Source organism: Carlito syrichta, unplaced genomic scaffold (genome assembly GCF_000164805.1).
Source record: "Carlito syrichta isolate Samal-C Ts95f unplaced genomic scaffold, Tarsius_syrichta-2.0.1 Scaffold288197, whole genome shotgun sequence".
Taxonomy (NCBI): Eukaryota; Metazoa; Chordata; class Mammalia; order Primates; family Tarsiidae; genus Carlito; species Carlito syrichta.
In genome coordinates, this window is record NW_007232293.1 from 1 (window position 1) to 10,726 (window position 10,726).

At 44.3% G+C, this 10,726-nt stretch overlaps 1 protein-coding gene across 1 annotated transcript in view; it reads left to right on the forward strand.

The window, feature by feature from the left end:
* Nucleotides 1-5,997: 5,997 nt before the first annotated feature.
* The window catches only part of ATP6V1E1 (ATPase H+ transporting V1 subunit E1), a 24,136-nt gene continuing 19,407 nt past the window's right edge, over nucleotides 5,998-10,726 (forward strand). The window contains exons 1-3 of the mRNA XM_008053487.1: nucleotides 5,998-6,061; nucleotides 8,744-8,853; nucleotides 9,568-9,634. Coding sequence (XP_008051678.1) covers nucleotides 6,005-6,061; nucleotides 8,744-8,853; nucleotides 9,568-9,634 — 234 coding nt within the window. The 5' untranslated portion in view covers nucleotides 5,998-6,004. The remainder of the gene's footprint in view (nucleotides 6,062-8,743; nucleotides 8,854-9,567; nucleotides 9,635-10,726) is intronic.

Genomic DNA, 10,726 nt, shown 5'->3' on the forward strand with positions numbered 1-10,726 from the left:
CTCCCGGCCACGGCAGCCTCGACCCGCTGGGCTCCGGCGATCCTTCCGCCTCAGCCTTCCAAGTAGCTGGAACTACAGACATGCGCTATCATGCCCAGCTAATTTTTTTTTTTCTTTTTTTTACTGTAGAGATGAGGTCTCACCAAGTTACCCAGGTGAGTCTCGAACTCTCAGGCTCAGGCAATTCACTCACCTCGGCCTCCCAAAGCGCAGGATTACAGACTGAGCCCGGCCTAGTTTTTTTTTTTTTAATGTGGCATAACCTTCAAGTCTGCAGGCATTAGGAGTTTTATACTGCAAAAGCCTCTCAGGGGAATATATTTGTAGTGGCAATTTATAAGCCCATAACTAACATGAGGAAAGGTGGTTTCCATTTTTCTTTCCAATAGATATCTTGAGACCAGAGTTCTTGCATTTAGTAGTCATATTTTCAGTAGGTCTTTCAGAAAAGGAAGTTTAAGGCTGCAGTTTAATCTACACATAGTTTGGAAAACTAAGCCTACTGTTTTCAATGTGTTGGACTAGGAAAATTCTCTGACTAAAGCCCACTCACTTGCTTATGAGTCTTAGATGAGCAATGAAATATTTTTTCCTGGGATGTTTTCCATTTCCTTGAAAATGTCTTTTCATTTTCTTCTTAACCTAATATTCACTAAAAACAGTGGGGTGTTTTTTTCTTCATTTTGTGACTAATTGCAAAGAGGAAACAGGAATGATTTAAAATGGCATCTATGGGGAAGTTTAAGAAATCTTATAGTATTCTTATGAAACATTGAGATTTGTGAACATTTATTAGTGCTTCTGATTTTTAATATAGAAAAAACTTGAGGGAGTGGAAAGGTACAATGCTGTCCGTATTTTTAATAGGCACAATACATTATCTTGTGTTTGTTCCTTCTTTTCTTTTCTTTTTTTTTTTGAGTTGGCGTCTCACTCTGTTGCCCAGACTGGAGTGCAGTGGCCGTTCCTGGCCACCACAGCCTCGACCTGCTGGGTTCCGGTGATCCTGCCGCCTCAGCCTTCCCAGTAGCCGGAATTACAGGCATGCGTTACCACGCCCGGCTGATTTTTTGATTTATTGTAGAGATGAGGTCTTGCCAAGTTGCCCAGGCGGGTCTCGAACGCATGGGCTCAGACAATCCACTCACCTCAGCCTCCCAAAGGCACGGGATTACAAGCTGAGCCACTGAGCCCGGCTTGTTCCTTCTTTTCCACCCTTGTTCTGATACATTGAAGACTGAGAGTCTCCCATGAAATATATTTGCTTTTCTGTCTGGGGAGTATCATCATTTATTTAAAGTTATGAGGGAACCTGACTTCAAAAATCTCAATTACTGGGTTATTGGGAAGTCAGATTTTTCTGCCTTAGGGGTGGAGTTAAATGTCCTTAAGGGGTTGACTATTCGTGTTCTTGGAACTTTTGAAGACTATGACCCTGTTGACTGTAAATAGACTTTTCTGACCTGGGTTGGAATTAGTGCCTTTTGCTCTAGGCTGTGCTGATCTGGTCAAATCTGGTAGCTGAGGGTCCAGCAAGAGTGTTCAAGGCAGACAATACAGGTTTGAATCAGGGTTCACCTTTAGAGGCCAGACTTGTCTTGTGGCATTTATAAACATAGGTTGTGATTATTGTATTTAGTTAAACTACTTTTAAAATTCCTTCAGACTGAACCTGTAGAGACTGGAGGCACCATTCCTTACCACAAGCTCACACCCCCCCTAGATCTGTAGGACTAAATTTTTAAGCAAGGTCAGTGACTCCCATACATGTAGCTCAGAATTAGGTATCCTAGATATTTTATTTTATTTTACTTTATTTTTGAGTTGGAGTCTCACTCTGTCACCCAGACTGGAGTGCAGTGGCCGCTCCGGGCTACCGCAGCCTCGACCTACTGGGCTCCGGTGGTCCTTCCACCTCAGCCTTCCAAGTAGCTGGAACTACAGGCGCTCGCTACCATGCCTGGCTAATTTTTGATTTATTGTAGAGATGTGGTCTCGCCAAGTTGCTCAGGCGGGTCTCGAACCCGCGGGCTCAGGCAGTCCACTCACCTCGGCTTACCAAAGTGCTGGGATTACAGGCTGAGCCACCGAACCCGGCTATATACTAGATATTTTATTTTATTTTATTTATTTTTTTGAGTTGAAGTCTCACTCTGTCACCCAGACTGGAGTGCAGTGGCAGCTCCTGGCCACCGCACCCTCAACCTGCTGGGCTCCGGCGATCCTTCCGCCTCAGCCTTCCGAATAGCTGGAATTACAGGCGCACGCCACCACGCCCGGCTAATTTTTTGATTTTATTGTAGAGATGAGGTCTCATCTGCCCAGACGGGTCTCGAACCCGTGGGCTCAGGCAGTCCACTCACCTCATCCTCCCAAAGGCGCGGAATTACAGGCTGAACCACCAAGCCTGGCTTATACTATATATTTTAAAGCTCAAGATTTGTGTAAGTATTTTGCTATCTATAAAATAGACTCAGATTATCACAATTTTTTTTCTCCTCAAAAGTAAAATTGGAGCTGGGCTTCCACCTATAATCCCAGCACTTTGGGAGGTAGAGGTGACATGATTGCCTGAGCCCAGAGGTTCAAGACCAGTCTGGGCAACTTGATGAGACCTCGTCTCTACAATAAATCAAAAAATTAACTGAGCGTGGTGGCTCATACCTGTGGTTCCAGCTACTTGGAAGGCTGAGATGGAAGGATCACTTGTCCAGCAGGTCAAGGCTACAGTGGCCATGAGCATGGCACTGCACTCCAGGCTGGGTGACAGAGTGAGACTCTGATTTTTAAAGAAAAACCAGCTGGGCTCAGTGGCTCAGTCTGTAATCCCAGTACTTTGGGAAGCTGAGGCAAGTGGATTGCCTGAGCCTGCGGGTTCGAGACCAGCTTGGGCAACTTGGTGAGACCTTGTCTCTACAAGAAATCAAAAATTAGCCAGGTATGGTAGTGCACGCCTATGGTTCGGCTGCTTGGAAGACTGAGGTGGCAGGATTGCCAGAGCCCAACAGTTCGACACTGGGCTGACTGAGTGTGCCACTGCACTCCCGTATGGGTAACAGTGAAATTCCAGCTCAAAAAAAAATTGGGTTTAAAAAGACACAGCATGCTGGGCTCAGTGGCTCAGCCTGTAACCCCGCGCTTTGGGGGGCCGAGGTGAGTGGATTGCTTGAACCCGCGGGTTCAACACCCGCCTGGGCAACTTGGTGAGACCTCATCTCTACAACAAATCAAAAATTAGCCGGGTGTGGTAGCGCGCGCCTGTAGTTCCAGCTGCCTGGAAGGCTGAGGCAGAAGGATCGCTGGAGCCCAGCAGGTCGAGGCTGCGGTGGCCGGGAGCGGCCACTGCACTACAGTCTGGGCGACAGAGTGAGACTCCAACTCGGAAAAAGAAAAACCACAACATAAGACTTCCCATCTTAACCATCTTTAAGTGTACAGTTCAGTAGTGTTAAGTATATCCACATATCTTGGGTTTGTGCTATCTCTGTTACGTGGAGAAGCTGCAATGGGAATGTCAAACCCTAAAACTTAACTGGAATACCTTGTACTCCTCAGGATCGAAACTCCCAATAGATTCTCATTCATTCACAAATGTTTGTGGAGCACCTACTATAGACATGGTTTTCTCATGTTTTGGGTTTATAGTGGTATAAAAGACGAGATCCCTATACTCATGGAGCTTACCATTTGTGGGAGAATTAATAAACAAAATGAAGAGATCCTACATACGCTTTTAACTTTACTTTTTTTAACTTTTTTTTTTTTTAATTTCATCACTCCTAAAAAAAAAAAAAAAAAAATTTCATCACTCCTTTCAGGTAGAGCCCTTGTGAAATGAAACTACCATTCCACCCTACTACCAACGAGTTCGATTAGTGGTGTTTGTTGGATTTTTCACTGTGTGTATTTTATTCTGCCACTAGAGACATTACCTCATTAGCAAGTCTAAGCTAGATCCATCTGCCCAAGCTCCATTCAGAAACCTTCAGTGAACTTTCTCTAATTGTAGCAATGATGTAAAACCCTTTAACACGTTTCTAGCCTCATAGGTCAGGTGAGGATGGGGCAAGTAAACACGCAGTTATGGACATGTATTTGGGAGCTGTAGTAGAGGAAGTGTGGAGTGCCCAGGTGCACATGAGTGAGAGGTTCAGGAAAGAGCCTCCCCAGAGGTGAGCATGCTGCAAGCCGACCCAAGAAGTTAGCTGGGTGAGAAGTGATGAAAGAGTGTCCCAAGGGGAAGCAAGAGCATGTTTGTAATCCTGGAGGTGGGAAGGAGATTGGGGAACTCAAGGAATTGAAATAAGCTTAGTAGGGCAGAACTAAGATTCTGAAAGGTGAGTAGTGAGGAGTTTGTTTCATATGTTGCTTTAAGGTAAGCAGTGATTAGAAGGTATGCTTTCTAAAGCCTTTATACTTTATATTAAGGGGTAGAGTGTTACATGATGGACAGGCATTTTGGGGTTGTTTTTGTTTTGTTTTGAGTTGGAGTCTCACTCCATCGCCCAGGCTGGGGTGCAGTGCATGTTCACGGCCACCCCAGCATCAACCTGCTGGGCTGTGATCCTTCCACCTCAGCCTTCCAATTGCCAGAACTACAGACGCGTGCTACCACACCTGGCTAATTTTTTATTTTTATTTTTGTAGGGACGAGGTCTCGCAAAGTTCCTCAAACTGGTCTCAAACCCTTGGGTTCAGGCAGGTCTCAAGCCTCGACCTCCCAAAGTGCTGGTATTATAGGCTGAGCCACCAAGTCCAGCCTAGACAGGCATTTTGAAAGGATCTCTCTAGTTGCAGTAGAGTAGATTAGCAGGAACAAGACTGGCAGCAGGGAGACAAGTTTGGAAGCTGTTGCAGTGATTTCAACTGAGAGATGAGGATGGCAAGGACTAGGGTAATGGGTCTAGGGTAGAGAGATGTGGACGAGTTCAAGAACTATTAAGACAGAATTGGTGGCACTTGGTGGTTGATTAGTTGTGCGGATGGAGGTAGGAGCAAGAGTCATAGCTGGGTGTGATGCTAATCTCAGCGATATCGAAGTGAGGTGAGAGAGGAGTGATTTATTTACTTATTTTCTCTCAGTGGAAGTCTCACTCTCTTGCCCAGGCTGGAGCGCAGTGGCATGCTCACAGCCACCACAGCCTCACCTGCTGGGCTCAGGTGATCCTTCCATCTCAGCCTTCCAAGTTGCTGGAATCACAAGCGCACGTTGCCACACCCGGCTAATTTTTTGATTTATTGTAAAGATGAGGTCTCTCCAAGTTGCCCAGGCTGTTCTGGAACTTGTGGGCTCAGGCAATCCTCTCACCTCCGCCTCCCAAAGTGCTGGGATTATAGGCGTGAGCCACCACATCCAACCCGAGTGATTTTTTGTTGAATTAGGTTACTGTGAGTAGGCTAACAAAGAGAGCTGTCTAGGAGGCAGAGAAGAGTGGCCTGGAGGAGACTGAGGAGGAAGTCGTGGAAGCAAAGGGAAGAGATTGTTTAAAGTTGGCCAGTGTGCCCGCTAATGCTGAAAGATCAAGGAAGATGGGGGCAAGAGTCACCAGGCAAGGAGATGGCACTTTATGAGAGTTATGTCAGTGGAGTCGAGGGGGTGGAAGGCAGACTTTGTTGAGCGTAAGAGATAAGACAGTCGAAAGCAGACAGAGAGCTCTTCGGCACATCTGTTTAGAGGTGAAGAGGATGAGACAGTGCTGGCTGATGAGTATGAGGTAGTGGGAGATACATGGCAGTACTACCGTGTAGCCTGTTTCTTGAGAGTAGGATGGTGTTCTACCTACCTGTGTTAGTGAATATTGCATCTGGTCCATTTGCTAGAAGAGATTCCATCCAGGTTGTAAGCTTCCTGAGGGGAGAAATGATTTCATTTATCCTTATGCTCAGTGCCTAGCACATAATAAGCATTCAGTAATGATTGTTGAGTGAATCAGAAAAGATATATTTTCTCCTCTAGTTACATTAAAAATTAAAATACTCTTTTTTCCCCTTATAGATTAAGCATATGATGGCTTTCATTGAACAAGAAGCCAATGAGAAAGCAGAAGAAATAGATGCAAAGGTGAGATCCATTTTCTTATCGAAGTTTTATATTGTTTTCTTTTGCTGAACAATATTATTAGTAAAATTGTTTAACAACAGATTGCATAGGACTTGTACGAATATGTATCTTTAATGTCAAAAAATTAATTTTCCTTTTTTTTGGTTTTTGTAGTGACGTGGTCTCATTATGTTGCCTAGGCTGGTCTCAAACTCCTGCGCTCTAGCAATCTTCTTGCCTTGGCCTTCCAAAGTGCTGACATTACAGGTGTTAACTATCACACCTAGCCTGAAAAATTAATTTTCCTTTCTTTTTTATTTTTGAGTTGGAGTCTCACTCTGTCACTCAGGCTAGAGTGCAGTGGCACACTCATGGCCACTACAACCTTGACCTGCTGGGCTCAAACGATCCTTCCACCTCAGCCTTCCAAATAGATGGAACTACAGTTACAAGCCATCAGACCCGGCTAATTTTTTGATTTATTGTAGAGATGAGGTCTCGCCAAGTTGCCCAGGCTGTTCTTGAACCCATGGGCTCAGGCAGTCCCTGCACCTTGGCCTCCCAAAGTGCTGGGATTATAGGCTTGAGCCACGATGTACAACTATTTGACTGATTTATTATTGAAGAAGAAAAAGACTATTTTGTTTTCTGCTAATATATAACAGTTGATAGGCTACTGTTTAATATTGTTTTGATGGTCATAGGAGCACTGCAGTCTCTTATACAATTAGATCTCTCATTTCTTTCTGGGCCAAATGTAGAAATTCTGTTACAGCTATTATATCAGTAAATGCATTCGTGTTCCAATATTCTTTTTTTTTTTTGAGTTGGAGTCTCACTCTGTTGTCCAGGCTGGAGTGTGTGGAACACCCACAGGGATCCTTCTGCCTCAGCCTTCCAAGTAGCTGGAACTACAGGCCTGTGCTACCACGCCTGGCTTATTTTTTATTTATTGTAGAGACAGGTCTTACCACGTTGCCCGGACTGGTCTCGAACCCGCAGGCTCAGGCAGTCCACTCACCTCAGCCTCCCAAAATGCTGACATTACAGGCTCAAATATTCTTTTTTTTTTTGAGTTGGAGTCTCACTCAGCCGCTCCGACTGGAGTGCAGTGGCATGCTACCGGCCACCGCAGCCTCGACCTGCTGGGCTCTGGCGATCCTTCCACCTCAGCCTTCCAAGTAGTCGGAACTACAGTGCGCACTACCATGCCCGGCTGATTTTTGATTTATTGTAGAGATGAGGTCTCGCCAACTGGCCTGGGCAGGTCTCAAACCCACGGGCTCAGGCAGTCCACTCACCTCAGCCTTCCAAAGTGCTGAGATTACAGGCTGAGCCACTGAGCTCAGCTCAAATATTCTTATACAACACCATCATCTATTTATTTCCCATGGTAGGTCTAGAAATAAGCTGTAAGACACCTGTTTTAGAATGTAAAGATTCAAGTACCTATGCCAAGCATTGAACATCTGAATAAACAACTCTGGCTAACTTTTCCAAAATCATAATCAATTACTGTTTAAAAAACCATAGACATCTGACATTCTTCCAAGATAGCCTTTTTTAAAAAGTAACTGTTTAAAGGTCAGGCACAGTGGCTCATGCCTGTAGTCCCAGCACTTTGGGAGGCTGAGGTGAGAGGATTACCTGAGTCCAGGGGTTTGCAACCATCCTAGACAACTTGGCAAGACCTTGTCTCTACAATAAATCAAAAAATTAGCCAGGAGTGGTAGCACACACTTGTAGATTCAGCTACTTGGAAGGCTGAGGTGGCAGGATCACAGCCCAGCAGGTCGAGGCTGCGGTGTCTGTGAGCATGCCACTGCACTCCAGTCTGGGTGACAGAGTGAGACTCCAACTCAAAAGAAAAAAAAAAGTAACTGCTCAATCATTTGCACTAAAAAAGCTAACAACTTACTTATTAAAACGACTGCTACATTTATTCAATCTGTGAGGAAAGAATACTATTTTTTTACTTCATTTTACAAGGGAGGGACACTAAGACTGAGGTTATTTGACCAAAATTTATAGACAATGATTTAGATCTTCAGAACTTCAAATTCTGTGTTCTTTTCATTAGCCCACTTGTAAGCAAATGGATTAAATTTAGCATACATAATTTTTCTCATGAATAAAATATTTTTTTTGTTTGTTTTGTCTTTTGTTTTTTTGAGTTGGAGTCTCTCTCTGTCGCCCAGACTGGAGTGCAGTGGCCGCTCCCGGCCACCGCAGCCTCGACCTGCTGGGCTCCAGCGATTCTTCCGCCTCAGCCTTCCGAATAGCTGGGATTACAGGCGCGCGCTACCACGCCCGGCTAATTTTTTGATTTTATTGTAGAGATGAGGTCTCGCCTGCCCAGGCAAGTCTCGAACCCGCGGGCTCATGCAGTCCACTCACCTCAGCCTCCCAAAGGCGTGGGATTACAGGCTGAGCCACCGAGCCCAGCTTAAAATCTTTTACATGATTATATCTTTTGTAACTTTGTTTCTGGGTACTGTTTATGATCAGATTTTTTCTTTCATTGTTTATAATAAAAATTGCTGGTCTTTTTTAATAAATTAGAAGTAATCCTTAAAATTAATCACAATAAATTTTCCATTTGGAATAAATGATCATAAGTAAATACCACTGGTCACCTACTTAAAATAAAATTATTCATCAAAATTTGATGTCATGAATTAATATTTACTAATTCCTCTGTAGGCTGAAGAAGAGTTCAACATTGAGAAAGGTCGGCTTGTGCAAACCCAAAGACTGAAGATTATGGAATACTATGAGAAGAAAGAAAAGCAGATTGAGCAGCAGAAGAAAATGTAGGTAGATCCTGGTCATGTATTCACCTAAGGAAGCTTTCAAAGGTTAGGGAGACAAGGACAGCGGGTGCTATGGAGTCAGGCAGATACAGGTTTAGGTCTCAACCTGACTATCTGTTATTTATCTGACCTTAGACAAGTTAACTTATCTTTCTTATAGAAATGGAAAACAAGACTATTAAAAGATTCATTGGAATAACTGATATGAAAGTGCTTGCCACTTGGTGACTGCTCAATAAATATTTCCTTACCTTGAAAATAAGTTGAAGCCAGGCACGGTGGCTCAAGCCTGTAATCCCAGCACTTTGGGAGGCGGAAGCCTGAACCCAGGGGCAACTTGGTGAGACCTCGTCTCTACAGTAAATAAAAAAAAATTAGCCAGGTGTGGTGGCGCACACCTGTGGTTCCAGCTACTTGGAAGGCTGAGGTGAAAGGATCGCCTGAGCCCGGTAGGTTGAGGCTGCGGGGGCCGTGATTGTGCCATTGTACTCCAACCTGGGTGACAGAGTGAGATTCCTATTAAAAAAAAAAGAAAGGAAAAGAAGTTGATAGAAACTACTAAGTGTATGTCAGTGCAGTTTTCTTTGGTCATTAGAATGAGAAGTATTTGTTGTTTATCAAATCTTAATTGTACATACATGAGAAGCTGTATATTTCTCAACAATTTCTGTTTTTTATGCTATACTGATACTATTTTTCCATACCACTTTGCAGTCAGATGTCTAATTTGATGAATCAAGCAAGGCTGAAAGTCCTGAGAGCGAGAGATGACCTTATCTCAGTGAGTAATTACCCTGTTAGTTATAAATTATAAAATTTTTTTTTGGCCTATTGTCATGGATTACCAGTTAACGTTAGCTAATTAAGGAGTTAATAATTTTTAAGAGAAAAAGCATTTGTTCAACAAATCATTATACTAAATATTTGGATAAATACAAAAAATAAATAACAAACAAGCCCTGACTTCAAGGACCTTCTGATCTAAAGCACGTAAAGACTCTGAGGGCTGGCCAGGTGTGGTGGCTCACACCTGAAATCCCAGCACTTTGAGAGGCAGAGGTGAGAGGATTGCCTGAGCCTATGAGTTTGAGACCACCCTGGGCAACTTGGTGAGACCTCATCTCTACAATAAGTTAAAAAATTAGCCTGGCATGCTGGCACATGCCTGTGGTTCCAACTACTTGGAAGGTGGGAGTAGAAGGATCACCTGAGCCCAGCAGGTCGAAGCTGCAGTGGCCATGAGCATGCCACTGCACTCCAGCCTGGGCTGCAGAGTGAGACAGATACAAAACAAACAAACAAAAAGTGACTCTTGGGACCATAGCACTAATTTGGGTGGACTCTGCAGTACATGGGTGGAGTGGGGACCAGTGCGGCTAGAACAGTAGGCCGCGAGGTAGTTCGGGGCCATGAGTGCAAGGCTAAAGTGCCTCACCTGCTTGCGGTAGACATACATTGAAGTTTTTGTTTTATTTTGGGAGAGGTGTCATAAGTAGGGCTCATGGTGTTAGTTCATCAGCTAAATTAAACCGGAGAGGTTAGAAACAAGACAATTTTTGAAAAGTGTTGGCCGGGCTTGGTGGCTCAACCTGTAATCCCAGCACTTTGGGAGGCCGAGATGAGTGGATTGCTTGAGCCCATGGATTTGAGACCCTCCTGGGCAACTTGGTGAGACCCCATCTCTACAACAAATCAAAAAATTCGCCGGGTGTGGTAGCATGTGCCTGTAGTTCCAGCTACTTGGAAGGCTGAGGCAGAAGGATTGCTGGAGCCCAGCAGGTCGAGGCTGCGGTGGCCGGGAGTGGCCACTGCACTCTAATTTGGGCGACAGAGTGAGACTCCAACTCAAAAAAAAAAAAAAAAAAAAAAGTAG